The following is a 23,280-nucleotide window of genomic DNA, read 5'->3' as shown; positions in this document are numbered from 1 at the left end:
GCATGTGCCTTTTCACATTGGCACAGGGAGGGAAAGTCAATTTTGTGAGCATGTGCATGATTGTGTCTTCTATAGTATGCAGTGTATATGTGTGCACGGTATCAGCCTAGAAGTAAGGAAGATAGACGTTTGACTAAAGACTTTTATAAATTTGTAGACCAGCTGGTAAAATGCTGTTGTAAAAAAATCTCCTTTCCCTCAAAAAATAGTTGAGGTGCCCTTGAACAAGGCATTCAGCTCCTAATGGTAGAAAGGTAAAAGAGCGTGAGAGTGACAAAGGGTAAGTGTGCTCAACTTCGATAATAAAGGATGTGGGAAAATAATAATTGAACTCATCTGCCTGTTTTGTCTACAGGTGTCGTGTCTGCAAGACTTCTTTGGCGATGAGGACGTTTTTGTGGCGTGTGGACCGGAAAAGTTCCGCTACCAAGATGACCTGATGTTGGACGAGAGTGGTGAGGGGACTAGTAGGTCCTCCATTTCCATGCTGACATTTCACATTTGACTGTTCGGTGTGCCCCTCTTATGTTCTCCCTCTCCTTCCTGCCCCTAGCTGTGTTTTCTGATTGTCTACATTTGTTTTTTTGTGTGTGTGCTATTTTCTAGGGTTGTTCTAATACATTATTCTGTTGTTTCAATAACTCTTAAAATTAGGGAATAATTAGTTTTAAATTGGTATTTTTACATTGCCATGTAGCCTAGGTCAGTGCAGTGGGCAACAATTTGACTATTTAAAGGTTGTCCACCAGAGAAATACATCGCTAGACTTCTCCAAAGATTATTCTACAGTACCTCTTGTAATTGACAAATTTTCTATTTCCTGTTTACAGGTTCCACCTATAATGTATTTGTTTGGATGCTTGTGTGCAAGTACTGTTTTTTTAAACCCTTGTCAATTGAGAAACTTTATTTCCTTACAAACACTTTTCTGGAAAGCTGCTACTTGATCCCATAGACCAGGTGTTCTCAATTTTTTCAGCCAAGGACCCCTTATAAGATAAAGAATATAACGGGGACCCCCCTCATGTATGTCCCTTGGAATAATTTGATGTAGCCTATTTTTTACACTTCTATAGCCTTACTTATGTGAAAGAACAACACAAGAGAAATGTATTAGAAAGATATTAGACATGTAATAAACATATTTGCAGATTCTCAGAAATAGATTTGTTAGATCACAACGTAATCTATCAACCATTATAGATTCAAAAATTAAAATATTATTTGTTGAACTACGAAGCCTAATATAATTAACATAATTTAAATGAATGAATCTGAAAACTTTTTACAGACCCCCTGGCAGAGTGCCACAGAGCCCTGGGCATCCATCCCTGAATTTGTTTCACACTGGTGGACAAGTAGTAAAAATAGCCAAATGTGGTTTTGAGTACAGTATCTTAGCAAATCATATAACTACATATCAAAGCCAAATCAATGTCCTACTTTCTGTTTATTAGTCAGAATATGGTTATCTTCTATGGAAGATTTTAAATGCCTAAATGAAAACAAATTAAACTAAGAAATGAAGTGAAATACAATACACATTGGTATATTCATTCCCTGTTTATATATGCATTGTATTATGTATAACTGTGTTATAATTAAATGAAAAACATTTCAACATGGCATAGAAAAGTCACAATGTAAAACAATTCACTTGTTAAAGACAAAAAGCTAAATAATTGTCATTTTGAAATATGTTTTTCATGAATTATAGTACAGTAGATGAAATAAAAAGGAAACACGTTTGACAATGTGCATTGTTTTTCACTTTATTTCTTTGTTTGATTTGTTTTTATTAAGGCATTTTAAATCTTCCATACTCTTTAGGTTGACTCCTTTTTTCTGTCTTTCTCTGTTTTTGTCCCCCATTTGTGTCTTTTCAGTTGCACAGTACTCCTTGTCTTCCCTGTATAAGACACATCTCCCTGGTTCAGGTGGCAGAGGGCTGTGTAGACTGTCCAGTTTATTACGCTCCGTTGACTCTTGCCACTCCTCCTCTCCTCTCTTATCCTGTGCTGCACTTAAACCATCGTCTAACCTCATTGTTCCTCGTCTCTGCCTGTCTCCCCACCGAGGTCTACTGAGGATACGTTTTGTCCTCACTTCACCCATCTGTGTTTCACTGTCTGAAGAGTCCCGCCATTTAGTGCTCATCTGTATTCTCACCCTCTCATCTCTCGTCTCCTACATGAATAAGTGTGCACTGGCTTTTGTTCAAAGGTTTATTCAATTCATTTGTTTCCCCTGTATCCCTTCATCCGTTAAATAATATCCATCCCACCTGGGTCGCCAACCTCCATCTCCTTCCCCCTTTTGTCTCTTTTTTCTCTTTTTTTTCTCCCTCTCTTTCGCAATACTGTTCTTTCATTTAAAACATATAATGTATAGCTGTTTCCATTACTTTCTTTTTGGAGACCTTGTGACTCTGTGCATTTTGATTAATTACTGATGATGGTCGTAGGTTTGTCGTAGTAACCAGCTATAGACAAGAAGTGAAACACTTCTTATGGTCTGCAAGTTAAGCTCAAAGTTCCCTTTCCCTGTCTGTGTAGCCTCGGTGGTCTGTGTAACGTAAACATGTGTGAACACGAAAAACCAAAACAGTGCAGCAAGTATGTCCACTGTTTTCCACTACTTTGGAGTATATTAGGGCTATTTTCTTGATGCATTTAAAGTCTGCATTTCATGGCAGAATACATCATAGGCACTTGGGATTGGGACAATCCCTCCTCCGAATGTGACTGAGAAATGGCTCAAAATAGGCCATGCAGCTGCTTCATTTTAAATTAATAACACTTACTTGAAATAAGTAGTTCAGAGGATTGAAGATGTGGCAAGTGAGCAACATCATCCAAACATTCCTCATAGTTTGCAAATTGGTCCAGTTTGTATCTGGCTAGGCTCAGACATGTCTTAGTAAGTGATTTAGACTTAAATCTTGATGGAAAAACTGTTAACAACGGAGTTGCGAGACATTTTAATACAGATGGAGACATCAGATATGACCCTGCTCTAATTATTTCATCATTTTGAGAAACCTGGTTTAATTAAACTTCATGTTATTTTGGTGAAAATCTGCATTTCTAAAACAGTATACAATGTATTTTAGGGCTGTCAATCGATTAAAAAATGTAATCTAATTAATTACATACACTGTGATTAATTAATCGAAATTAATCGCACACATAATTAACAGTGCCTGAACCGATACTTTTTAAGAAAGTAAAATTAAATTATTTAATAATAATGTATAACAATAACAATAACTTATTTCACTAGTAAATTGCTGTTGAACGACAAAAACAACCACCAGATGGGAAAACGACATTTACAATAACTTCAAATGCACCACGAAGCTGTAGTTTACCAGTTTCATTGAACGCACCATCTGTGTTGTTTCTCCGACGGCAGCTGCAGATTGTTACATACCGGTGTTGAATCCTCTACAGTAAAACACAGTCAAACTTTACACCTTTTAGCGTTAGCTGTCAGCATTTTAACCGTGTTTAATCCAGCTACTAGCTAGCGGTAGGCTAACGTTAGCTGCTGTCAAGTATAGTGTTAACTAGCGTCACGTGCAGCGGTGTTTGTGTTGCCGTCTGTTTCAGACCATCAGAGAGAAGAGCAGACATATCAGTGGCACCAGATTTCGGTAGCCAGGGTTGGCAGGAAGACGATTTTAAAAAGTAAATGTTCCAGTTAATGATCCAGGCAGCACATTCTCGTCTCCCTCCTTCATTTTACAGTTGAATGGTGGCTAGAACGGCTCCGGGTCAAACGTCAATATGGAATGGCTTAATCTGCGTTCTTTTTTTTAACGCGTTATGTTTTCTCAGATTAATTAATCGAATTAAGTGTTATTTTGACAGCCCTAATGTATTTATAAAATAGGCTAAATGTTGTACATAAATTTAGGCCACAATCATCGTATTAAAAAATAAATAAATCAGCACTGCCTAGTCTCCATATATATCTTTCTTATCTTTTATAAAGAATAACTGTTTTTGGTTTTGTTATATTGAGGACATTTAATAGACTTTCAGCACTTTCTTAATTCACTGGAAACTTACCTTAACCTCACCCATAACCTCTAAATTCCTTAACCTTAACCATAACCTTCACCAAATGCAATTAATTAATTTTTAACCCTAAGGTAAATGCTCGTTGTGGGGATTCGGCCCAACATTATCAGTAATACAAACTCACTCTTACTAAAAACAATGTCTCTGTCCCAGATGACAGAAAAAACACATCCTCGTGCCCTGGAAGACAGAGAGCGATTCAGTGCAGGAGGCACGAGGAAGAAATAGCCAGATGGGAAAGCAAAGTGACAAACGCGACAGAGAGACAGTCAGAGTCAGAGCTGCAGACAACTTCACCTCCTCCCAGCATCACTATAATTATCGCCTCTGCCTCAGCTCTGGCACACTGTCATCATGTTAACACTCTGCATTGTATGTTAATCACTGGGCCACAATGACTGCCATGCAAGCAAATAATAAACACACACACACACACACACACACACACACACAGTATGTATAATTTCCTCTTCCCGCTGGTCTAAAATGGTAATGAGCTATGTATAATGGGGCTGGGTTAATGAACAGGAGGGGAGCAAAGTTTTGCGGATAAAGGAGGCAGGGAGGGTGTGTGAGTATCATCGCATGGCTCATTTATCAGGATGTGTGTGTCTGTAAAATATCAGACCTCCGTGAGTCAAAGCTGTCACTCCTGAAATACCACAATAATTGCGTTTGGAACGCGAGCCCTGTAAAGGTCAGAACTCATTTTTGCAGGGGACCTGAAGGTAAAACCAATTACAGCTATGTTGATACGTTAGTGGTTTGGTGTTTCCTTGCATGACTATCAAAATATTAAAACGATACTTGGTTAGAAATCCATAAAATTAGAATGTTCAGTCAAACAGAAGTGAGATGTGTTTCAGATGTTATTGTCTGAAAGCTTTTTATTTAGGTGTGTGTGTGTGTGTGTGTGTGTGTGTGTGTGTGTGTGTGTGTGTCATGTCACAGTGACACACTTAATATTCACTCCCTCAGTGCATCATCTTGTTTGTGCCAACAGCAGGAGTGCAGCAGTTTTCTCTTCCTTCACTTGTAGCAGTTCAGTTGCTCCCTGGTTTTGATTTATAACACTATAGGCCCTGGATTTGTAGACTTTTTGGATGATCATTTGGATGAATAAATAAATGTGAAGGAATTTGATGTTCCCAAATAGTTTCTGTCTTCTCTTCGTGCTTGCAGAGTGTCGTATGATGAAGGCTGTGAACTATGGGAAGGTGTCTGGCTCTCTGAGCCGAGGCTCCCCCAGGACTGTCATCCAATCACAATGCAGCAAGTCTCCTGCATCTGGTAAGTTTATTTCTTCTTGTCTCCCCCTTCTCTCAAGAAATCAATTTGTTAATGGAATTTGGCACAGTGTCATTGTCCATTAAGTATCCTTGCTTCTGCGTGTTTGTGCATGAGGAGTGTGTGCAGTGTCTCAGACCTGATGGACACAGCTGGTAGTTTGTATCCTAATACTTCCTCACGTGATTGCTTAGTATTTTCTAGCTCATTACTAATCAGCGTTGCAGAAAATGAAAACAGTATGAGTAAACACTGCAATGATATCAGAGCTCTGCTGAATGTCGGGCTGTGTTTACTGTGTGTGTGTGTGTGTGTGTGTGTATGTGTGAGCTGTGTCTCGTTGCATGCAGAATATGATTTGAAATGAGAATAATTTCACAAGGGAGTGGAGAAAAAGTCAAATAGGGATGAGAAAGGTAAAAAAGAGGGGGAGTGAAAATGAGAAGGAAAGAAGAGGGAAGGGGGTTGGTGACTCAATCCTGCAGCTCCCCACAAGCTGTTCTTCACCTGACATACTAATGAAAAGCTTGCACTGCTACCTGCTGCATTGTTTGTACCTGATAATGATGTTTTTCTGAATGTTTCAAAAAAATCAAAAACACTCCTTTTGATGCAACAGCAAAGCACAAAAATGGGCTCAAATAAAATAGAGCATTAATTCTAACAACTGAATGCAGCTTTCATGAATGCACAAGTGTGTGTGTGTGTGTGTGTGTGTGTGTGTGTGGCAGACATTCAGTCTGGCTCAAAGCTGTCAGCGCTTGGTGATTTTCCTGATTGCACAGCTTGAGCTTTGGATGTGTGTAAAAAAACCTAGTTATGCAAAGCACACTTGACTTTTCATTCTTACTAGTATTATTTTGGGATTTGATTACACATAGACAGACCATTTGGGTTAAGGATGATTCAATGGGTGATGCAACATACAGAAACTCCCTAAGAGGAAGTCGTTTCACCTGCTGTTGAAGCACAGGAGCATGCACAGACACATGCGTGCAGCATTCCAGAATGAAAAACCACCAGCAGTTCATATGTTTTGTGTCAAGCTGTGGAGGAAAAGGTGGGGCAGAGTGAAAAGGCTAGGGGGTGAGAAACAGCTGGGGTAAAAAGAGAAAGTTCTGGATGCTGATGGCTTGAAAACTTTTGGTAAAAAGGTTATGAGAGTGAGTCATATGCTATCTGACTGACTCGTCTTGGTTGCCATGGAAACATAGCACAGTAGGAGCATATAGCTACAGACACAATAGTCTGTGACAGCCATATATGGCAGTGACTTCCTGTGAAATGGCCTGCAGTGGAGAACGGAGCTGACTGACGCTCGTTCCTCACTGGATCCCTGAGACAGACCGTCCCGACATTTTCACTTCTGAGAAATGTTCCCCTTCTGGCGCTGCTTCCGCCACTTAACATCATCAGATGTTCCCAGTTTGCTGTTGACTGTTGTGTACCACACTGTATTTAGCCACGAAAACATCCTCACTTTTGGTACATAAAGAGGTCAGAGTGAAGCGAGACGGAAATGACAAATATCTGATTGATCTGCTGTTTGAAGCCTGACTGTTAATAGTCAATATTAGTTACTTAGTTGTTTTGCTTTAAAAACACACCATGCCCCCTTCCCTTGAGGACAATTTGTCCTAGAATTATACTCAACAGCAGCTGATACTGTGTGCTGTACCACATAGCTTATAGACGTGCCCATTCTGTTATTCCATGTGTTCACAAGAAGGCCTCACTGGAGTCCAGCACTGAAAAGATAGAAATCTCAAGATGAGTGTGATATAGGAAAGAAACAGCACAATTCTTATTACAGATTATTCTATTATCTATTATATCTATTAATTAACAAAATACATTATAATAATTCATGGCCGCCATTTAGTGTAGGTAATACACTGACCATGGATAAGTAGGACTACCTTATCCAGCCACACTATCCCTTAATGTTGTCTTATGCAACTTAAAGCACACTAACAACATGTTAATCTTTTGTAGACCAGAAAGATATTAACCTTAATTGATGGCACTCCAGCCAAAACAGAGCAGTTTAGTTTGTTAACATCACTGTGTTCATTGTATTAAATATAATAATGTAGGGTTTTTAGCCCATTAACTCTGCAGAATAATGCATTTAGAGAAAAGATGATTAAGTATTCAGAATGTTATCGCTGCATCCGTCAGTTATTTGATTGCAGCTACACTCAAAACCTTTTTATCTGAGATCTTGGAAATGGAATTCAAAGTATAGACGCAGACTAAAAAAGCTCTGTCTATTGATATTTAGAAACCAGCGCTTGTAGGATTTATTCACAGAGCACAATACACAACACCATTCATTTTAAACCGTGCTGCAGGCCTGCAGGTCTTCAGGTGTTTGAAAAAAAGCAGCCTTGAAGTGCCATATTCATTTTCCATTCAGCCAACACAGGCATTAAAAATATTCTTTATCACATCTAAAAATCGGGACTGAAGGCGCCGCACAGAGAAGATGTGAAGCGTGAAGCATTTTGTCTGAGATAGTGAAAGAGAGAGAGACGGGGGGAGAGTGAGAGAGCATGTAACACAGAACATGTGCTGTCAAACACCACCTGTTGTCCTTCTGTGTGTCTCGCTGCTCCTTATTGTGTGTGTTTGAAGCTTCGACCTCTACACCAGTGAGGAGAAGTGTGTGTGAGGGACGGACAGACTGGTGTGACTAACACAAGAGACAGTTGTTTTGTAACATTGGACATTGACACTGACATTGACGCATCTACACTCAATTTTTTCAAAAGTGATATGAAATTTGGGTTGTATTTAACGCAAAATCCAAAACAAGATTTACTATGCGTATGTAACGTTTCAAAAAATATTTCAATTGTTGAAATATTAAACCTAAAAACCCAGAAAAAAACTTTATAACTAAAGGTTCTTTTTTTTTAATGAAACTAAGCAATCACAGTCATTTCATGTGTTTAATGTGCGAGTACCTCGGCCCATTTATTGCATCACGGTGACAAATATGTAAAGAAATGTCAGCGTAAAATATTACTTATGCTTCCAAAATTGAGAGGAAAAGATGTAAAATAAAGGAAAATGTTTCTATTGCAAATTATGGATAAAACTCAAAAACTGTCAGATGATGAAATGAAAAAGGACTGTGAAACTTTTGCTTTGTTAGACTAGACTTACACTACTATTCTCGTCTAGTCTGTTTCAAGAACACAAGCCTTCTGAGAAATATGCTGAATCAATTTAGAAATGCAGTAATAAAACCAAAATCAGGCTGCTTCCCAGCACAGGCACAATCGAACTCTCTGTCCTTGTTGTTATTGAAAAACATCCAGACTTATGTGTTATTGGTATGTTTGGTAGGTGAATCTTACCGTAGGTCTAATGTAGTTGATGAATCACAGGTCTTTATCTAATGATGTACGCAGTATTCAATTCTGCTATAAATGATGAGCAAAGTGAGTGAAAACGTGATACTAAAATGCATTATACATTAATGAATTTCCCCGGATTAAATCTTAAAATAAAATATAAGACACGCTGAACTCACATTAAAACTTAGAAGACTTTGAAGAATCTGTGCTGGGTCCTTAATGTGGATAATGACATCCAAATTACCTTTATAAAATATATCTTAAGATACAGATTAGATCTTGACTTTTTCTGACCGACCTCCATTGATTACGACGCTATTAAATACAATATCAGTCACCTTTCAATTTCGAGGTAACAGAGACATCTTTCAGGTATCCACACTCATATTGTGGAGGGTCTGGTGTGGCATTATGTTCTCTCTGGTTTGTGTGTCTGTGTGGGCAGGTTGCTGTGTGTCAGCCTGACATTGTCATCACTCGAGCTTCATTCTGTGATGATCTCACAACCCCAGCTGAGTGCCTATGTAGACACAGACCGAAAATAATGTGAGAAAACAATTTGCACTCGTACATACTTTCTCTCCCTGTTTCGCCATCTGTCTCCCTGCTCTCCTCTGACGCCTCATGTCAGCTAAAATTAACAGGGAGGTGCAGATGGTGTCAGCAAGCATCACTTCAGGGTCTCACCTTTCTCTTTCTCTCACGAGCAACTTCGTGTGACAGGAGAGACTTTATGGTGAAGTGTGCAGGGCGGCTGACCCCACATATAAATCCAGTGTATCTCCAGCGGATTAGCTGCTGTGACATTCTGAACTGCAATCGCATGTCTACAGCCTTCATGAAGGGTAATAGGGTTTAAGGAAGGGTTTACTTTCTGAAAACTGAGTTGTTTTGTTTCTTCTGATAAGCACAGGGACCGTAACGAATAACAGATTAACAGGCAACAAGAAAAACAAATTAGCAGCAGAATAATGACATGCATCCAAGCAGCTTTGTTTCTATGAAACATTGTTAAAAAAAATCCACTCTTTCAATCATCATAAATATGTGATGTTTAAGTTTTGCCTATGTAGAAGCAATTATCCCAAACGTGTCATGAGGCATACTTCAGCTAAACTCATGTATTTCACATGTTGAATTTCCCAGAATACCTTTGGACAGCCGTTATAGACCCATCACGAACTTCCATATATTATCATATGTTTATATTAAGAACCATATTGGTTTGTCATTATACATGCTCCATCTTTACTATACAGTAAGTGTATAAAAAGGTGTGATTATTATAATGAAGGTGTGATGATGCGATACAGAGCACATATGATAAGCAATGTACAGGGAAGAGCGTGAATTAGACTAATTAATCCATTAGGGCTATTATGTGTTAAGATGGAGAAGAAAAAAACAAACAGCACACTTCTTTTGCATAAAAATATTACAACTCCTGTTTGGTCACAAGTAGCCTAATTTTAGCTTCATATCTACTTTTTTTTTTTTTTATAATTCATTCATTCAACCACACTGCCTGTCTTTTTGCTTCCGACAACTTTTCTCATCAGCCTTTACAAATTAGCTTTGTAGTGCAATCCTGAGTGATACTGCCGTTAAATTCTAGCTTTACAGAGTGTTATGAGCGTGTATTTCATGATTCATATCACAATATGTAGCCTATGTATGATCCAGCACATCGCACAGGGCCAACACATGGGGTCCTTTTCCATATTCATTGCTAGCACAGCTAGCAGCCATTTAACACAGCAGGTGGGAAAGAAGCCAAAACACACCATCTTTTGTTGCTGCATTCTATTCTGGTTAAATTAGTATCTTTTTCCTCACTGGATCTCTCCATGTGTGTTGACTGTTGATGCAAGAATATAGAAAGAAAGCATTACATTGGGGATCTGACCACCAACCCTACTATTAAATGGCTGGCTCTACTGTACAGCTGCTTCAAACTCTTGGTCATTCTTTTCTAAAACATTACGGTTCTGATTATCTTTCTGCATTCAACCGTCAAGCTGCTTTGCAAATACCTCAACACGACTTTCCATCTTATATTTTGGCCAGATAACTGCAGGAATAAGAAAAACCCTAAAATGCAGCGCATGCAGCCTCTATAGCTGTTGATTTGGGTGAAAATATTCAGTTTAAAAATAGCAGCATTTGTTTCTTGAGGATGTTTGGACAACGAACAATAGAGCCTTCAAAGTCCATGTAGGACAGGCTGCCTCCCCCTGACCACCCCAGGCTCCTTAAACAACTCTCTCTACTGTATATTCTCTCTATCTGGACTAATTCTCCCAGTTTATCTCCCAGTTCAAAAGCTCAATGCAATTCTCTAAATCTAATTATCTATTGGAAGTAAAAAGCCTGAAAAATATCCAAATCATAGATGTATTTTTTTGCTTCTACCCTGTCTCTCTCTCTCCCTCTCTCCCTCTCTCTCTCTCTCTCTCTCTCTCTCTCTCTCTCTCTCTCAATTTAAGTCAATTTTCAAATGAAAGGGGCTTTATTGACATGCAAGTTTCAATAACAATGTTGCCAAAACATAAAAATACAATGTGTCCAAATATTCGGACAGAATAAATCTCTCTCTCTCTCTCTCTCTCTCTCTCTCTCTCTCTCTCTCTCTCTCTCTCTCTCTCTCTCTCTCTCTCCCCCCCCCCCCCCCCGGTGCGCGTCAGAGTTTGCGCAAGCAGCCTCGCCTCCTCCCTGTGTAGTACAGCTCTGCTCCGTCTCTTCCATTCACCGCAGTTTACTATCACACGGAGCGCGTGCAGAGGTGCTGTTCTTCTTCTTTTTCTCTTTATCCCGCGTTGGATTATCACTGTGTTTTTCCATCATGCTGGAAGTGGAAGGTAGGGACCTAAAACGCCATATTTTCATCGGCTTTTACGTAAACGGCGTTTGTAATTGTCTCCCGACAGTGTCAACTTTATGTGTTCCGGTTGCGCCTAGATACATAAGCGGGTTGTTTTTTCCACGGATGCGACTTTGAAAACCTTTGACTTTGTAGCATGACGTTAATGACAGATCTCTTTAAATGTTAACGCTTACCGTTGTGTAACCGGAAGGAGTGTCTCTCCGTGTGCGTAACGCTGATGCTGAATTTCATCAATGAAAATGTCCAGGAATTGCTTGAACAATAGCAGTGTCTTTATTTTATTTTTCATGGCTCCGTTTAGAAAATAAGAATAGGCTACTAATGCAGTGGCAGTCTGTGCTATATGAGTCTACCGTGGACTTTATCTCCTTTGTCTTGAATAATTCTGAAAGTTCTTTGATCTCGGCAGGGGAATAAACATTAAACAGTGATTGGTCCACTTTGCTCCCACAGGTTTCACTTCTTGCTTCAAAGAGGGTGCTCTCTTAAAATGTTATTAGGTGGAGACTTCAAATGAAACATTGTTTACATGTAGCAATACTTACCCTAAATGCTCGAAATGGCAGTAATTGATGACATTATTATTGAAAATGGATACAAAATTATGAATCTGTATTTTGTATTTGGACAGTCGATCTTTTATATTTACATTGTTTTACTATGGAGGAGTTGCATTATTGGCCATATCTCAGTATACTTTAAATACCTTTCACCACCCTAGAAGTCACATCATTTTTTTAACCAGTTGAAGTTCAATTATAAAGACCATCAAATCTGATTTTCACCAGGAGCTTCTTCTTCCCCAAATGACATATACCTCCTGTCAAAGAATAAGCAGTTGTTTCTGTTACCAAATATGCATTCTTCAATTACTGCAGTTTCATGTTGGACAACCTTAAGTTGACTTGAGGTGAAACAGTGTCTTGTTGCCAAGAGACAATAACCTATGTTTTCAGTCGGATCAAAAACAGGCTCCTGTTTTGTGTGCAGGTTAATGGTGCCGTTAGGCTTTTTTAAAAATCTGGCTTTTGCTTGACCACACGCAGGATTCGGGCTCAGCGTTGATTAATCAAGTGTTCTTGTTTAATGAGGTGGTGCCGTCGGGTGTTTTGTGCTGTGCTGCAGCTGGAAAAGTAGACCGAGCCGAGGTCACAGGTGCATAGAGAATCTGGTTGAAAATGAGGACAGCTTGGTGTTGTATTGACTTCCAGGCATGCACTTGAAGCCTGGAACATGCTGTAATTATTCCGTGCCCGTATGTTTAAAGGTTTAGGTTTGACTGGCTTGTTTCAGGCAAATTTTGAGAAACAGATTTGATTTTGGCGGAAGTAAAAAAAAAATAAAAAAAAATAGCAGTGTGGACTTCAGTGCTCTTTTCCTTTCTTTCTTACTCCCCCTCTTGCTCTCCTCCTCCTCCTCCACCTCATTCATGTGAATGGAGAGATGCTGATGGCGGAAGTGTGGGCTGCTGCTAGACACTCAGAAATAAAACTGTTCTAAAAAACACGTGTTCACATTTAAAGGATCATCTAGATTTCAATATTTCTCACCCATCTCATGCACCCTGCTCCATTTTCTCTCTCGTTTTCTCCCTCCAGTGAACGGGACGCCGGCCAGTCAGCTGTCCACTCCTCATTCGGGAAAATCTCCCAGCCCCTCCCCGACCAGCCCAGGCAGCCTCAGCCAACGCCGGGTAAGACAAGAAAACATGTACACACACACACACACACACACACACACACACACACACACACACACACACACACACACACAGCACACAGACAGTCACCCATAACATTTAGTGACACTAAATTTTATAACACATTCCCTCTATGTTCTCAGGAAAAGGACAAATCGGTGACTGAGCATAGGCCGACTACATCTTAGAATCACTAGAAATACGAAGAAACCACACCATCCCAACATCTTTAGTGTCTCAGAAGGGGTGGGGCAATGACCTTTGACATCACGCAGTGCTGCTCTGGGATTCCAAGAATGGCAGGCTCATGTTAGGATCCTCTAATGTTACAGCTCTTATCCAGTGTTAATACATTTTCAAGGGAAATTCCTCATTTTACTCAGATTTTCTGTCACATTCCCACACATGCTGACCCATATGTCTTTGTTCCTTGTGGAGAACTCTATCTGCCTTTGGTAGCTCAACAATGAATGATGCTATGACTGACTTTTAGATATCTGCCAGTCAGTAATTTGTGCAGTATCTGATCTAAAAATGAGACTGATGGTTGGCTTTGTGAGCTCCAATCTTCATGTCTGTTTTCAATTCTGTGAAAAATTGGATTGCATCCTCTTTTAGCCACCAAGCAGTAAAAACAAGAAGACCCAATCAGTACCGACTGCTGATCTAGGATTACTTTTTTTTTTTTTTATCAAGTCATGTCATTTCGTATATGTCCTTTTGTGAAAATAATTTAGAAACACATTTTATATTAGAAATCAGATTATTTCAGTCATCTTTTCGTCATGTATTCTGTCATTGACCTGGGTTTAAAAAATAACCCTTGTGTTGTCCTTCGGGTCACCGGGACCCGTCCAGTTTATTTGACGTTTTGTATTGGCCTGGCGTTGAGCTTTGGGGTCCCCGTGGAGTCCCGGTGACCCGAAGGACAACACAAGGGTTAAAACATCTAAAAATCATAATGTATTTTTGTGTGCATAATCTGTAGCTAACAGATCTGAGATGCAAACACACTATGTATGTACACTGTAAAGCTGGTAGTCACTGAAGAGAAAATACTATTGTGCGGATAGGGAGCATGCAACTCAAATGGAAAAACCTTGACTTCTACATTAGAGGGTTGTTGTGTTTGTGTGTGAGCATGTGTTCAAGATCAAAGTATTGGTTAATCCAGTCCTTGATAGTGACGATGGTGAGCTTTAATATCAGCCTGAAATCCTAATCAGGCTCGGTTTTTGTCGCAGCGGCTCTTTAATTTGCAGGAACTCTAAGCCTGCTGCTGATTTAGTATCTTTTCACTTGTAAACAAATACTCGCACGCTCGGTTCACCTTACCACAGCAGTATATGTGAACCTGTCATGTATTCATGTGGGCTTCTGCCTGCACATGTCTTGTGTGACTAAGCAAAGCATACTAAGCATGTGTTTCTACCTGACAGCAGGGGTGTAGCTATGATTTATTTTGCAATTATTGAACTATTTATTGGTGCTTTTTTTAGGGAAGAAAAGGCAAGAATGGTGTTGGAGTCAATACGTTTTAATAGGACACAGAATATTGAGTGGTTTGTGAATCATTTCTGTACACAAATGAGTGTATGAGCTAAACTCAGCATAGCATACATAATTCATCTCTGGGGCTCAGTAGCTTCAGTCTCGTGCTACATTTGATGTGCCAGGAAGAATTAATGGATGGTGGAGAGTCTGGCCCTTCGGCTTCTGAATCCATCAGTGATGAGGTTATATTGATGGGATATTAAGGGCAGCCAGGGTCAGATCAGTAACAAATCAGATTTGGGTTGAGATCAGAACAAGGTGCACTGGAACTTCCACAGTCATCTGTAAAATGAAAGTGGGTCACCATAGATTTCAGTGTTGAAAGGGAAAGAGGTCGACAAGTACACACATTTATAAACTCTCTTTCTTTCTGTCTACTTGTCAATGAATGAATACATCCAGGGCAGTTTATACAGACAATTACAGTGCCCAGTTCCTGCTGCTCTGTTCTTTCCTCCCGGATCATTTCCACAGTTTCAGAGAGAGATGCAGAAAGTCGGGGTTAGAGAGGTGAAGGAGGGCTAACCAGACGTAATGAGAAAAGGGAGAAAAAAAAATGTATTGTCCCCTTCCTCTCCACATTCAACCACACTGCCTGTCTTTTTGCTTCTGTCTCATCAGCCTTCTCAAATTAGCTTTGTAGTGCAATCCTGACCTCAGTGATACTGCCATTAAATTCTAGCTTTACAGAGTTTCATGAGCGTGTATTTCTCAACAAGAGATTATTTGGGTCTTTGTACTCGCTGACACTCTGTACTAAGCCTGCAATGGCTTGACTGGAAGGAAGGGAGGATGCCTCACAGCCCTTTATCTCTCCTCTTCACACACTTCAGCTATATGATGGTGTAATTCTCTCCTCCACTTACTTTTTCTATCTGCCCTGTTTGCAATTCTCCCTCTATCCCTTCCCTCCCTGACAGTTTCTAATTTCTCTTTTACTCCACATCTCATCCATTCTCACCCCCCCTATTAACTTCACAGGGAGAAATGATATTCCATCATTTCCCTTGTAGATGAATTCTTAACTTCTTTGAGAAGTAGGCGCCAAGTTTCTGACACTATATTCGGTAATTTCCTCTCCCTTTATGTCACCTCTGTGTAAACATGCATGAATAATCACAAATATAGAGTACACACAACCAAAATCGTTTTATTGTTATGCTTACAATGGCAAGCGCGTAACTTTCTCACCCGTTAAACTTAAAACGCATAACTCAGTCTAACCAAACCAGGACTCAGAAATAACCATTTTCTTTCAAATAAACCTGAATTTTAACATCTGTGTTCTTAAAAGAACATCTGGGGCTAAAAAATTATTTAAATATTTTAGAAATGTCAGCATACAAAACATTGAAAGCTACCATAAATCCATCTTCTCAGCAGCCACAGAGCCTCAGTGACCTACTACGCGTAAAGCATTTAAATAGTTCACCTCGCTGGACCCTGCATTTAAACACTAAGAGGCACTTTGCTGCCTGATGTAGGTTGCTCGCATAGCTCAGACCATCCTAACCTATTTCCCTGAGCAGAATACACAGCCATAGCATTGCACTGTGGCTTTTCCCTTTCACACATACATAGCTGCAAGCACTCAGACAGGCACACAACTTCATGGCAATTGCACACAGAATCACTTATACGTTCATGTATGCTTCAGAACACTTTTATACCAGAAATCCCCATTTGTGCACAGGCAGTAGACATCAGCTCGATGCACACTTGCACATGTTATGTGTTTTATGCATTTGGTGCATGCTAGTATGACCCGTTTTAATGAATTAGCAACGGAAGCATGAAAGACTGGTCTACATTAATGATGCCATCCATCCCTCTTCTCCTTTTCTTCTTAGAGTCCTTTTAGGACCGCTTGCCTCACTAAGAGCACCCTAGCTTTCCATATTCATATTGCTTTAGTATTTTATATTATACCTACAGACACACGGATCCACGTAGAAACACACCCTGGATTTCGTTTTTTGTCAATACAACAACCGCTCTAAAGCACGTACAGATGAATTGAATGAGCTGGGGAGGTGCCAACTCTTCTGTCTGTTTCCTTCATTAGATTTGAAAAATAAAAACAGACGGGGAATTAAATCGTAAAAAAAACAATACGCAGAGAGTAGTGACCAACACATTAAAGGAAAGACAAACAGAAGGTCTATGATGCCAATACAAGTCAGGTAGCTGTTTGTGGGAGCGTATGAGAGAAAGAAAGTGCTAATTCTCAACCGTAGTATGTCACCTACATCCTCCTCTCACCACTGAGTCATTCACGTCCGTAATCCATTGAATTGCATGCTCCATCTCACATTACCGTCCGTATTTTGTTTTGGGTGATTCATTATTAAATTGTGTGTGTGTGTGTGTCTAAGTGAAAGAGGGAGCAAACTGAAGGTGTGTATTATGAAGGTTAATTATTGTCTCATCTCATTCATGTGAGTGTGTTGCTACTAAAGATTGTATTTGGATCCATTATATTTCTTATTTCCTGTTGTGTTGATGTCATTAGATGGCTTGTCCAATTTTTGTTTCTGTATCTGCCAAAAAGACTGGCTGCAGCACATGAGGAAACTGTGGAAGATTTAGCAATCTTGCGGCTTAAATTAAACATTGTTTCTTGAACATTTTATTCCTTCAAATTGTTCACAAATGATTCAAATCCGGCTCATATTTACATATCTTTAGTCGGTAACATGACATTTGCACTGCCATTTACATACATGTAAGATATGTAAATATAAAAATTGTGTGCTCTATCACATGCAAATTATATTTGATAACCTGGCCATATTGTAATTTTTGTCATGCAAGGCCGCCAGCTCTTCTTGGCTCATTTGTTTCTATTTGTATTTTCTTTGCTTAATGTATTCATTTCCATTTGTTGATGTCATCATTAAATCCATTGTCATTTAATTTTTCATTTTGTGTTTTTCTTCTCATGTTCCTCATAACTGTTGATTGACAGTTCATCATGTTCATCATATACAAAAAACAAACAGAGATCATTTCCAGCAGATGGAGGAGGATGATGATGATGATGATGATTGGTTCTCCTTTATTAAACTTATGTCTGTACTCAGCCGAGCACAGAAGAGATTACAACACAAACTCAGTCCCAGAGGTGCGTTCATCTCCCCTGTCCCACTGCTTCGATTCTGGGTGTTTTTTTTTTACTGGCTTAGGCAACCCAAGTCTCCCACTATTAAATTTTCCCTGAAGCATTTAATCATGTTCCTGTGAATTCCAGGGATTGCGGTGCGTAAGGATCGTGATTAGAACATTTCCCTGTGTCCAACTGGAAGAGCAAAAAGTCGGAATCCCTAAACACTGTTGATCTCTTCAGATGACAGTCAAATAGATTATGTTTCCTGTCTGTCTAGACACCAAAATGAGAGCCAAGAAATATTATCTCCTGTACCTTGTGTCCTTATGAGAGACAGAGTGGGAACTTGGGACAAAACAAAGTACCATGTTTCTATCAAATCTTATTAGATTTTATTCCACCAAAAAATCCTGCTTCTGCTGTATATTGCCTGACAGTGAAAGTAACAAGAAATGCTGCTGGAGAGGAGGTTTGGTTCTCTCAGCCTGAGGGCTGGAAAGAAAGACGGCTTTAGGATGTGTGTCGTAATCGGATACAAACAGGGTCATTGGGGACAAGGCTAGCATTACTCTTAAGTCGGTTTTGTAAATGTTTGGTGCATTTTTAATGCTGAATTCTGGACAGACTGTCTTTTCATACTTCTGCTTCTACTTGTCAGCATCTGAGATAATACTCCACTTTTAAGGTCAATCATGGAAATCCTGTTTAATTCACATTCATGCGCTGATCAGTATTCAGTCGCCGAGTGTTGCCCTTGCCAATTTGAAGAGCAGTGGCTCCAGCCATGATGTAAAAGGTTTGTCAGTGTTTTTTGTTTTTTCTGTGGTGTGAGTCATAGCCAGAGCTAAAGTGTAGAGATGTAGAGCTAGGAATAGTGTATGTTGTGTTGTGCAACATGGAGAAAGCTGGATGGTCTAACAATAACATGGCAGTTCCTGCCAAATGTAATGATCAATATCAACCAGACCAGACTCCATACATCTTTCTTACCATGTCTTTGTTTCCTTTTCTCCATCTCTCGCTGCTTCTCAGTCTCTTTCTCACTCTGTCTGTCATGTCATCTGTCTCATAGTTTTTCAACACAGGTAAGAGAGACACAATGTTCATAGAAGGTTAAACCTACCTCCCAGCCTGCAGACAGGAAATGGCCATATATAGGCTTCTGTCTCCACACTGGAAGTCTCATAAGCTGCCTCTCCTCTCTGTGAGCAATTTCCATAGCAACAGTATTTTGTTTCCCTCGGTGACAGGAAGAGAGAGATAGGAGTTCAAAATGAGAAGCCGAATAAGGACCGGGCTGGATGTGCGATAAGGGCACAAGAGAGGTAAATATAAGCGATGGCATGAGAGAATAAAAGAGCACAAGAAGGATGTTTTGGATAAATCACATGAGGGTCATTGGTTTTATGGGTATTAAGTGGGTTTTCTTGTTCTGGGATGAGTGCCCGAGCAAAAATAACATTACATAAACCAAATCCAGCCTGACTCACAGCTACATCACCTGGGCGGCTTTCAGGTCACAGCAGTAGAGATGAGTAAACGAGCTGACAGTTACTTGAGCAGAGATACAGGGCAGCTCTGCTTTGTAAATAATTTTCTAAGTCATTATGATGGGTGGCCTTTTCCACTTTTTGCCATGACAGCAAACTCTCCGGGCTGTATCAAAGTCTGACTGGACACCATTGAAATAAGAGGTTATTATTTCTAGTTCCCAGCAAGCATTTTTGCATAATTTAAATGTTGATCTGCACTGTTGTTAAAAGCCCACTTTGTAAAATCTGAAGTATTATATCAGATGCAATTTGACACAGTTTCAGAAGTTTGAAAACATTTTGTTTCGTGAATTATTTGTTGATGCCAAATTTGGCCTCTTTGTTACAAATGCTTGCTAGGTTATTACCATAACAACAGGCAGCATCCATTAATTCAGCAACACTTTTTAGGATCTCATCTTTTCTAAGGAGTCAGGACTGATTGATGTGTAAATTATACTATGTGGTGTGAATTCACTACGAGAGAGCATGAAAAATACTACACCTGCACTAAAATGAGAGATGACAGAAAAATGTATCATCAGCGAGATTAGTCACCAACAAACTGCTGATGCACTGCTCTCAGTTGCACATGTAGATTGGCTCATGCATCACACACACACACACACACACACACACACACACACACACACACAGTGCAGACCATTTATAGTGCAAACGGCACTTGTTAATAATTCACTTTGGCCAGCTTATATTTGAGAGGAATTATGATGGTGTCCACTTCCATTACTGGCCAGGCTGCATGTGCCAGTTGCACCTGCAGGATTTATTCAAGCACTGGAAACCTCCCAAACCACAAAGATTCTTCCCTTACGTAATCAAATTATCAAAATGTAGTAAAATAATTTGAAGCCAACAGCAGGTTTTGGAGAAGAGGACAAAAAGATGGAAAGGAGTGGAGGAAAGACAGAAATAGGAGAGATAGAGGGGAAGATTCTCATTTACAGTACCGGCTAGTTCCTCGCTCCCCGCCCTTGTTGCTACCATGACAACCAGACAGAAGGTTATGAGGTGGAAGGCGTAATGAGTTTTTGTCTTTAGACAGATGCCGACGCTACATCTCTTTTTCCCGTTAATGACCTCCTACTCACCAACCACATGAAAGACGGTATTCGTCCGCATATATCAAACCTGATTTTAGGTGGTATTAAAGGTATTAGTGATGAGTAAAAGGATGGTAAAATAAGATAGGAATGACTTCAAGTTCTGTGAATGTAGAGGAGCTAATTGGGATGCAATCGTCTGTACAACATGGCCACACACAGGTGGTTTACTGTCGAATAAATAACCAGTTTATATTCAGCTCAGTATCTTAAGTAAATCTGTTCTGTTTTTTTTGTGTGAGCACAGTGTATACACCGCACAGGGCAGCACAATAAAACAGACAGACATGCAAACACAAAGACAGACTTAAGGATGTTTGAGGATGAGACGAGTCGCAAAATGTCCTTTTGCTTATTTTTGGACATACATATTTGTTTTGGCTGGGATTGTAGCAGAAGGGACTGCTTCATGGTGTTTTGTTGAGTGTGGATTGGATTACAAACTATTTTGGTGATTGTACAGATTAAAAAAAAATAATTACCATCCTGCTCTCTGTCTTCCCCTCTCCCTCTCTGCAGGGGTCCCAGGGTTCTTCCACCTCTCTGTCTTCCACTAAAGTTTCCAGCTCAGTGGAAGACGGGGATGGACCTGTTACTGAAGGTGAGGAAAGTTATCATTACAAGAATGTCCCATCTGTCCATCAGTGGGCAAAGGCGGTGTACTTGCAAATACCATGCATGTCTGAATCATATTCATGACCTTTGATGCGTCTCTCTCCCTCTCTCTCTCTCCCATCTCTGTGTTGTACATCCTGTTCTCATCACCTCCTTTTCTCACACTTTCCCCCTCCTCTGGTGCTTTTCACCATCTCTCTGACTCCAAAAAACTCTGTGACACTACAAACAATGTGCTGGTAAATTATGTGAAGGTTATACCAAGAATGTTCTGTACCAAGTGCTCTTTTATGTTAAGTCACAGATCTTTGGCAATTTCATTCTGACATCTTCATCTTTGATTTAATTTACCTTTAGAGGACCCAGAGAACCTTCTCAAATGTTATACATCGATTAATTAATTCATATTTCACTGAACATTAATTGCATACATTTGCAATTTAATCCACCAGTTAGTTCTGTCGGATGTAACTAGAGCCCTCATTGATTTGAAACTCAATTTGAAAAATAAAATACATCTCCATGTTCATTCATGTCCTTTTCAATATCAATGTTATTAGAAGTCAGTTATTTAGCCTTAAACAAAGCTCTTTAGGTCCTCTGTACAATGAATCCTTATCAGCATGAAAAAAGGGTACAAACCACTTGAGTCCCTCAGCCGCTCTAAACCTCGTTCTTCCTCCCTGCAGCTGAGGTTCTAGTCAATGAGGTTCCAGCTGTGCCGTCCTACATATCGGATCGCTACAAGGTGGGACGTATGTTAGGTGATGGAAACTTTGCAGTCGTCCGGGAATGTGTGGAGCACTCCACAGGACGGGAGTATGCTCTGAAGATCATCAACAAGGGCAAATGCAGAGGCAAGGTAAACTATGACTCCAAAGGCAAAAGAGTACTGTGCAAGGCTACCCCACTCAAGTAGGAATACTGTTGCTTGGCTTAAATGTTACTAGAAAAAAAAGATAACTTGCGTTGAATGCTGCTCAAATATGTGTACAAAAGTAGCTCTTTTGAAAATGACTCAAATTTTTCAATGTCAATGAAACTAAGGAACAGCGAAAAAGAACTAAACAGTTTGCAATTCATCAGTTATGCAGGATTAGTGTAACAGGAGTCCCTTCACCAACATTTTTAGGCTAATTAATCTAAATCTGTGTCAGTTAAAGAGCAAGTGAACACCATCTGAAAATCATGTTTTCGCTGACCTCCAGTGGTTTAAATTCTCACCTTGCTGCAGCGATGTAGAAGTGTGCTTCAGTGTGTCAGTGTGTATCATTGTTAAGTGTGGTTAAAGGTGCACCAGAGCACACGTCTTACCACACCCATCACACCAACAGAGGGCCTGGTGTTAAGTTACTCTTTATTCCTCTTAATAAATGTGTTTCAATTCTTATTTCTAGGAGCACATGATCCAAAACGAGGTGGCCATCCTCTGCAGGGTTAAACATCCAAATATTGTCCTGCTCATAGAAGAGATGGACACTTACAGCGAACTCTATCTGGTCATGGAGCTGGTCAAGGTGTGTAGCCATGTTTGTATACTATAATTACAAGTTTATTTTTATATGTTTGTGGGTCATTCTCCCCTGGTTATGGACAGGCTGGGATATTTGGCCTGACTAAGATAATGGATAGATCTATTCTCTATATATATCAGTGATCATTATCTCCAGCTTGAGCGCGACAGAGAGGAGCACAGAGGCAGAAACGGCAACAGAGACTGAGCTGCAACATTCAACTAGTGAAGCAAATGATAAATTGATAACCAGTCACACACTGTGGGATCCAGAGAATTGGTCTGTGGCCCGAAGCGCTCGTGTGTTCACATTCTTTATTCTCTCTTGCTCTCTGAGTCAAGAAATGTTTGTGCATAATTCAGGAGCCAGGAATGTGATCCATCTGTTCATGTTGTGGTGTAGAGTACTACAGAATATAAATGAGAGGCGATCTGTGGAAGAAGTGTGTGTACGTGTGAGTGCGTCCAAAGTAGGAGGATCGAGAGGAGGCTGTGAATGAATGAGGTGCAGAGAGT

At 39.9% G+C, this 23,280-nt stretch overlaps 1 protein-coding gene across 9 annotated transcripts in view; it reads left to right on the top strand.

Moving 5' to 3' along the window:
- Positions 1 to 23,280, top strand: part of dclk1a (doublecortin-like kinase 1a) — a 45,839-nt gene that overhangs the window by 15,951 nt on the left and 6,608 nt on the right. For 4 of the 9 annotated variants that reach the window (XM_031280933.2, XM_031280935.2, XM_031280934.2 and 1 more), the window contains 6 exons: positions 356 to 467; positions 5,268 to 5,375; positions 13,220 to 13,314; positions 21,156 to 21,237; positions 21,941 to 22,113; positions 22,649 to 22,768. In XM_031280933.2, the coding sequence (XP_031136793.1) occupies positions 356 to 467; positions 5,268 to 5,375; positions 13,220 to 13,314; positions 21,156 to 21,237; positions 21,941 to 22,113; positions 22,649 to 22,768 (690 nt within the window). Of the gene's footprint in view, positions 1 to 355; positions 468 to 5,267; positions 5,376 to 11,411; positions 11,596 to 13,219; positions 13,315 to 13,463; positions 13,617 to 21,155; positions 21,238 to 21,940; positions 22,114 to 22,648; positions 22,769 to 23,280 lie in introns of those variants that run through there. The other 5 variants (XM_031280937.2, XM_035991089.1, XM_035991086.1 and 2 more) reach the window with 3 other exon arrangements.

The sequence above is a fragment of the Sander lucioperca genome, chromosome 13 (genome assembly GCF_008315115.2).
Source record: "Sander lucioperca isolate FBNREF2018 chromosome 13, SLUC_FBN_1.2, whole genome shotgun sequence".
Lineage (NCBI taxonomy): Eukaryota > Metazoa > Chordata > Actinopteri > Perciformes > Percidae > Sander > Sander lucioperca.
Note: the sequence above shows the minus strand (reverse complement) of the source record. Positions and strands in the feature narration are given on the sequence as shown.